The 6906-nt window shown below is 36.1% G+C and overlaps 2 protein-coding genes across 2 annotated transcripts in view; one reads left to right on the top strand and one right to left on the bottom strand.

Annotated features, from left to right (window-relative positions):
• The first annotated feature begins 1076 nt into the window (after positions 1–1076).
• LOC109544909 (leucine-rich repeat-containing protein 15) lies at positions 1077–3610 on the top strand. The gene is made up of 2 exons (XM_019915333.2): positions 1077–1365; positions 2860–3610. Exons 1-2 carry the CDS (start codon positions 1334–1336, stop codon positions 3518–3520), a joined length of 693 nt encoding a protein of 230 aa, XP_019770892.2. The 5' UTR covers positions 1077–1333; the 3' UTR covers positions 3521–3610.
• A 645-nt stretch (positions 3611–4255) lies between these two features.
• LOC109544908 (COP9 signalosome complex subunit 2) overlaps positions 4256–6906 on the bottom strand; it is a 4806-nt gene continuing 2155 nt past the window's right edge. The window contains exons 3-5 of the mRNA XM_019915332.2: positions 6172–6321; positions 5829–6109; positions 4256–4692 (exon numbers count right to left, since the gene is read on the bottom strand). Of these exons, the coding sequence (XP_019770891.1) occupies positions 4375–4692; positions 5829–6109; positions 6172–6321 (749 nt within the window). The 3' untranslated portion in view covers positions 4256–4374. The remainder of the gene's footprint in view (positions 4693–5828; positions 6110–6171; positions 6322–6906) is intronic.

The raw sequence follows: 6906 nt of genomic DNA, 5'->3' as shown, positions 1-6906 counted from the left end.
AGCTTCTCCCTTGATAATTTGTTGATTCATTGTTATCAGCGTTGTAAAATAAACTGCGCCGAACACACGAATATCACACTCAATCATTGATAAATCAAAATCACTGTCAGTTTAATAACGCAATGTGTATTAGAAAAGTCTATCAGATCTACAGATGCACCCGCACTAAGAGAAAAATATCGAATTCAAAGTGCATATGTGCGTCCCAAGCCGAGTGACCGAGAAAAATCGGTTCACCCTCCCATTAAAAGTTATCACTTCGAAAAAACCTAAATACACAGCGAACAACGGGAATTTGACTAAGAACCAGCACACATTAAAAATACAACACGGGAAAAGTGCAAATAAAAAGTAAAATCCTGAAAAACTTTACAGGCAATAAGGATAACGCGTAATTATAAACAGGCTGCAGAACACAACAGGAAAACACACACCAAAGTGATTTATTTGATTTAAACGATTCCGCCCCTGGTTTACATTACTTGATCTACAGTGCGTCGCAAAATTAATGAGTAGCTTTAAAACAATTCCCAACTTTTGACTTTGAATTTGAACAATTTGTTCGAATCATAGTTCTACGGTTGGACAAAATTTGAGTTATAAGATACGCAAAAAAATAAGTGTATTGGCAAGGTGCTGAAAAAATAAGTTTTTATAATTTTTAATCGTCTGTTGTTGTTCGAAAGATATTTAATTTTTTAGGGACGATCGCATTTTCGGCGCAAAATTTACCGCAACTTTTCATACTTGCGATTTTTTTGGCAAAATGCTGTAGGATCTGTGTTTATCCAACGTTGTACTCAAACTTTATTTGCAGGACCTTCTTAGGAATTGAAAAAACGGTTAACCAAATTTCGGACGGAAAATGTGACCCGCGATAATATGTTCATGATAATCATATGATAAATTATTTCGTCCAAGAATAGAGCTGAATTTTTTGCGAAAAAGCTGTTCAAATCGGACCAAATTTGACCAAATCCTATTAAAAGATTTCGCGTCCATTCCTTGAAACTGGAGAGTTTTTCGGGTTTTTAGGCTCAAGCATTGTAAGCTTTCGAGCAAACCGCCTCTGAAGATGCAAGCCACTGGTGCTCGCAAAACGTCAGGAGGAAACTCTAATTCACGACGGGCTTAAAACCCGAAAAACTCAACTTGCCCAAATCAAGTTCGACCGAGTTAGACCTGAAGCACCCGCACATCGAGCAAATTTTGTAACTTATCTTGCGGGTTTGAGTGAAAATTATATTTAGAACAATTAATAACTGTTTATATTTGAATCGTTCGCCGGATAAGTGTTTCAGTCATGTTCCGTAGTCAGTGAGTGGTTTGCGAAATGGATACGACATGGATTGCATTTCTAATCAGGTGAGGTTCACATGAAATTATTTTGCGTTTTTGACTAAACCTCTATTACGATCTATCAGTCATTCAAAATGTAAAATATTTCAAGATAATGTGAAGAAGGTTCGATTGATTTGGAGCCGATTTGTCTCGATTTGGGCCCAATTTGCAAATAAAATTGAATCTGAAATCGACGAGAAATATTGATTTTAGGGCAGAAAGACCGATCGGGTCGATAGCTTTTTCCTGTAGGAAATAAAGATTATTTATATATATTTTGATTTTATTTAGTTAGCAGCACTCAATGGATTTCCATCAAGAGAGTTTCTAAAATTTTGTACGATCTACTCAATTTACTTGAGCTTAAAAGAAACAGAAAAACGGCTAAAAAGTACTGCTTCGGATGATACAAAAAGATGATTTTGACTCCCCAAATCTCAAAATTAGGAACATTTCTCTATACTACGTTACTTACCAAAGGATCTCATCGCCTAATCGTTAATATAAACCATCTTCGATCGCCCAAAAACGATCAATGCAAATCACCAACGGTAAAAATAGTTTTTCGCGAATCGAAACCAAGCGCTTTGCCATTATATGCTTTTATTATAAAAGCTGTAAGTTTGATGCGGAATGCAAACGGTTTGCAAAAATAACACTGCAGGTTTTAAGGTATTTTTATGATCTCTCGTCTGTTTAACCGGATTCAAATCGCCATATGGTTTTGCAATACCAATTACTGAGTTATTATTGAAAAAACAGTTAGTGGATGGTTTTCTCAGAGATCATTTTATGGAAGGTAATAAACCAATGAAAAACGCGAAGTTTCTATTCGAACTCATTAAAAATCATACGAAAAATTATCAGCAAAGATGAAATAATTGTAGTCGGCCCCAAGCTTTCTGGCAGTGACGCAATAATTGCGCACTTTTCCATGTTCCATTGCAGTGTGTGTGTTATTTATGCGTAAAACTGCCTAAGAAATATGATCAGGGTGAATTTTCCATTCGATTCGATTGCGAACCTTCGAATGGCTCAGGATCAACAGACGATTAAAGATCCAAATTAATCAGAAGATATGAGGCTGTAACATCCTATAGTTTCTGCCTGGGCTTCCATATTGCAGGAAAAAAATTAAAATTTGACTGTACAATACCTTTATTTTATTTTTCTGAGTTATGAGTCAATAAAAAGTTGACCAAATTTTTCCCCCCGGCATGTTTATCCTCTTGGGCGCTTGGGTCAATCTTTTCAATCGAAGTTCTACGCTTCTAAGTTCAACCTAAGAGAACGTACGGAAGAATTTTTGAAGAAAGACGATTTTTTGAAGATATTAGCTCTTCAAATCTTCAAAAAATCGTCTTTCTTCAAAAATTCTTCCATACATACTCTCCAAGTAAGATCAAGCAAGCCTTTTCAGCTAATTTTCAGACAATTTTTCGAGGTCTTAACCACACCGCACAACTCATAAATCAACCTCTATATGAAAATACTATTTAAAGCTGAATTGTTTTCTAGCTTCACATTGTTATGCAGCACAAGTACCGCCTCCTTCCTGTACGGACAGCCATGCAGTGTCCGCAACACCGCCCATTTGTATCCCTGGAACTGGACAATTCCGAAAAATGCAACGAATTGTGTGGATTTAACCAAGTCGAGTAACCGTAATCTAGCAAATGTAACGGAATTTTTCCGGGATGTTAGGCTTGCTGATACTTTGTACATGGATCATATGAACTTATCCCGGTTTCCCACTGCAGTGATCTATTCGTTGCCGCAACTGGAAATGGTGGATCTTTCTGGGAACGCTATAAGGAGATTGCCGTATAGAATGTATAAAATAGCGCACTCAATAACAAAGCTGCTTGTGCCAGAGAATGCTATTTTCATTCCGCGAAGACGCGCTCTGTTCAAATCAATAACCATTGAGACCTTGATGCTGAGCAAAAACGAAATCACCAACATTTCTCCAGTGACGTTTGCGAAAATGCCCCAACTGAAAGTTTTGTATTTGAATGATAACAAGTTGAAATTTGTTAGTTACAAGATGTTTGTTCCTTTGCCGCACTTGCTCTACTTGAACTTGGAAGACAACTACTTGAGCAGAATTCCCCAGAAAAGCCGAATGCCCGCTTTCTTGAAGTTTTATCAGATCAAAAAACAAAAAAAGATTAAATAGACATTACTACATACTAGTTTCACAGAACTGTAACACGATTTAACTGTAAATTGTAGCAATTTGTAAAAAATAAATGTTGTAATTCATTCAGCCGGTCCTTTTTTCATGCTGCTGTTGACTAAAATAATTTATTTTTCAGTTGTTTGACTGTTGCAGCAAATTTACGGACCGGAATGGGCCACAACAATACACAGCAACGAATTCTCTTCGTGAAAAATTATCCTCAAAGTGGTGAAACTTTTGCAGCCGCAGTTCGCAAAATGCGTACAATTATGGGACATCGGAATGCTCCCAACAAAGCAAAGTGAGAAGATTAATGGAACCATTTGAGCCAACTGGGTTTAAGACGTGAAAACAGAAACATGCGTTTGTATGAAAATACCGCAATTAATGTTGAGAAAAGCGCTGTGCACCAAGATTTCGAACTTCACGCGTAGTAAACTGAACTGGCTCAACAGTCCCGAAAAAACAGAAAACTAGTGAGGAGCAAAGCAGAACCTGAAATTGAATAAAATTCCAATAACACAATTAAATTAATTAATAAAGCGAAAGCACTTGATCAATTTACTGCGCCCCTTTTTCCAATTTATAATCAGATTGGTTTTTATTCAGCGAGATTGGCTTCACTCGTAAACGGCGTTTAGTCGCTTTGTGTTCCTATAAATGAAAATTTACATTTCTTCCGTTCTCAGTTCAGGCTTATCTGGTTCACAGTGAAATAATGAATTCAGAAACTTTTCCTGTTGGCAAACCAATAAACTTCCTTTATTTTTACACGGAAAAACTCAAATTAGTCTAAGAAATCACTCAAAAAACATCAGAGTAACAGTAGCAAAATAAGACGAATCTTTAGCTTATAAGAAAATCGAATCACATGCGATTTCCAAACTTTGCGCCCATTTTTCCAGGGCAACATATCGGTCAGCAGTGCTGTTATCAGTCATTCTCAAGACTCCCTTCACTTGATCAATTCGCCCTTTAATCGAGCCATCCAAAATGTGGGAAACAAGCAAATTCTCCACTTCTTCTTCGTCAATATTCAAATTTTTGCTTATGAATGGAATGCTTATGATCTTGTACGGCTTTACGAGAAGTAGAATCGCATTGCCGCGAACGCATTTGATCAGTTGCTCTACGTGTTCTCGGATGAATGGATCAGCCATTAGCGATTTCTAAATAAATTATTAAATAAAAAAACACACAAACTTCGAAATTTCATCAAAAGCAGACTTAAACTGCTCAACAAAATGAACGTTACACACCCAAAATGTGCCCCATCTTTGGAGCTGGATAAATTCTAATTGCTTCAAGCGATTCGGCTTCTAATTGAAGCGTTATTGAGCCACATTTGTGTTCTGTTAGTCAGTGTTTTGGTAAAAATTAAGATTCTCAGACAGATTTTCTACAGGGTGGCAAGTAAAAAGTGTAAAATTTTGAATAGTTGCACAAAAATTAAGTTTTTTGAGTCTCGGCACCAAAATTTTGAAGAAAAGCCAAATAGATCTAAGATCTGGTTTCGTCCGGTAAATTCATCAAAAGGTTTTTTGGCCATCTATTTTGTTTACAGGGTGGTCCCAAAAAATCACCTTTTTGGTTTTGCTACTATGACTTTTCTTGGTCCGCTTTTCATGATCTAGAGCTCACGCTGAAACTTCATAGACATTTTACAACAAAAATTCGGGGTTGCCCAAAAAATAACCCAAATCAGAAATGCCCTCGAAATTTGCGATTTTCAAGTGAAGCAAACTTTACGTTCAAATATTTCGTTCCATGATGCAATCCGGAATATTAATTTTTTTTCAGTCAGTTCTAACTTTAGCGTTTCTTTCTTGTCACGCTGTAACAAGTTTGTTCTAGGAAAACGATAATTTGCAAAAATGGAAACAATTTAGACAGTTTTTATACCGCATATAATTCAAGAAAATTACCCCTTATTTAGTGAAAAGTTGTTTCTGACTCCCGAAAACTGTTATCATCGTGGGACTTTATTCTTAACTTCGTTCTCCAAACATTAACTTCTATGTTCATTAGCAAGTGTTTCTCCTTGAAATTTCAGGAACTCCAAGACAGACTTTTCTACTGCTTAGCGGATAAGGAAATTAATATTTTGAATAATTAAACGATGTTTCGTCGATTAACATTTCTATCTTAACACCACTAAATTTTCTTTTTGATTCATGAGCGGACCATTCGATTTTACTGTTTCCTCCGTGGTTTTATAGAAAATCTCATGATTTTTAAAAGGATGAGTTGCTCCGCTCGTGCAATAACAGTGGAAATTACACACGAATTGCACTATAATACAAACCTTGTTTTTCTCAAAAATTTCGACAAATTCCTCAATTTTCGAGTTTTGAAATGCGTTTATGAGCAGCATAAAAGTCTTGATCTCCTGTTCATTAGCGTACGGTTTTGCCTCTTGTGAATCGAACGGATTGATGTCACTTTTCATCAACATGCTGTTCAAAATCAAGTATTTTAGGCAGTTAATTCTACGTGGATTTCCTGAATCGTCATAGTTTTTGAAAGCTTCGAAAAAATCGGTATAGGCTTTGTCAAATTCGCCAGCGCGCAAATGCATCTTGCCACCTTTGGCAAGAGAATTTTGTAAAAATTTGTTTGGTACAAAACAAGGTAATAAAAACTTTTACCGCATTCTCGGATGACGCTCATTATCAAGGGATGTGGCACCGCTGATCGCACCCTCAACGACTTTTCGTACAGTTTTTTAAGTTTTTTATCGTTCTTTTGTTCCGTATACATTTGAATTTCAAGTGCGAATATCTCGAGCATCTGAGTCCCTGGAAAACAATAAAAAAACTTTCTAAATTGCCATTTTTATGCCGAATACACTGTGGGAGTCGTATGCAATGATGTTTTCAAATTGAATCTTTCAGCTCGTTTACAGCGAACCAAAACCTGCTGAAAAAGTACAGTAGGATAAGGGAAAAACTCGAAATTTGCTTCCGTCCTAAAACCAGTTGAGGATCATCATTTTTTCATTTCGGTGCGAATCTTTGATTAAACAAAAAGTAAATCTTTCCTCAAAAAAGTTGGGTTTTATGAACGCGGTTTTAGGGAGGCATATTTAGGACTCTCGGTTTTCATCCTCAAATCTTCCTCAAAAGAAACAGAGGAAAACCATTACAAAAACTAGCACCATTATTTGATAATCGACATATTAATAATTGCAAATCAAATTCATTCCTGGCTTTCAGTCATTTATTGTCTCTATTTATCAATCAAAATACGTTTCGGTGTATTTTTTCACCATCATCAGTTTTTCTAAAATAACAGATAGTTAAAAAAAATTGTCATTAATTTAAAAAACAACTACAGTTCGTCAACAGCCTCATCATATCACACATTAAAATACATCACAATTG

Source organism: Dendroctonus ponderosae, unplaced genomic scaffold, assembly GCF_020466585.1.
Source record: "Dendroctonus ponderosae isolate FM_Combo_2020 unplaced genomic scaffold, Dpon_F_20191213v2 Dpon_F_20191213_8, whole genome shotgun sequence".
Lineage (NCBI taxonomy): Eukaryota > Metazoa > Arthropoda > Insecta > Coleoptera > Curculionidae > Dendroctonus > Dendroctonus ponderosae.
Note: the sequence above shows the minus strand (reverse complement) of the source record. Positions and strands in the feature narration are given on the sequence as shown.

Bases quoted from the DNA above. Each gene is read 5' to 3' on its own strand.
- LOC109544909 (XM_019915333.2), top strand. From the start codon at position 1,334: ATGGATACGACATGGATTGCATTTCTAATCAG. The intron at 1,366-2,859 runs GTGAGGTTCACA...ATTGTTTTCTAG, and splicing joins TGGATTGCATTTCTAATCAG to CTTCACATTGTTATGCAGCA.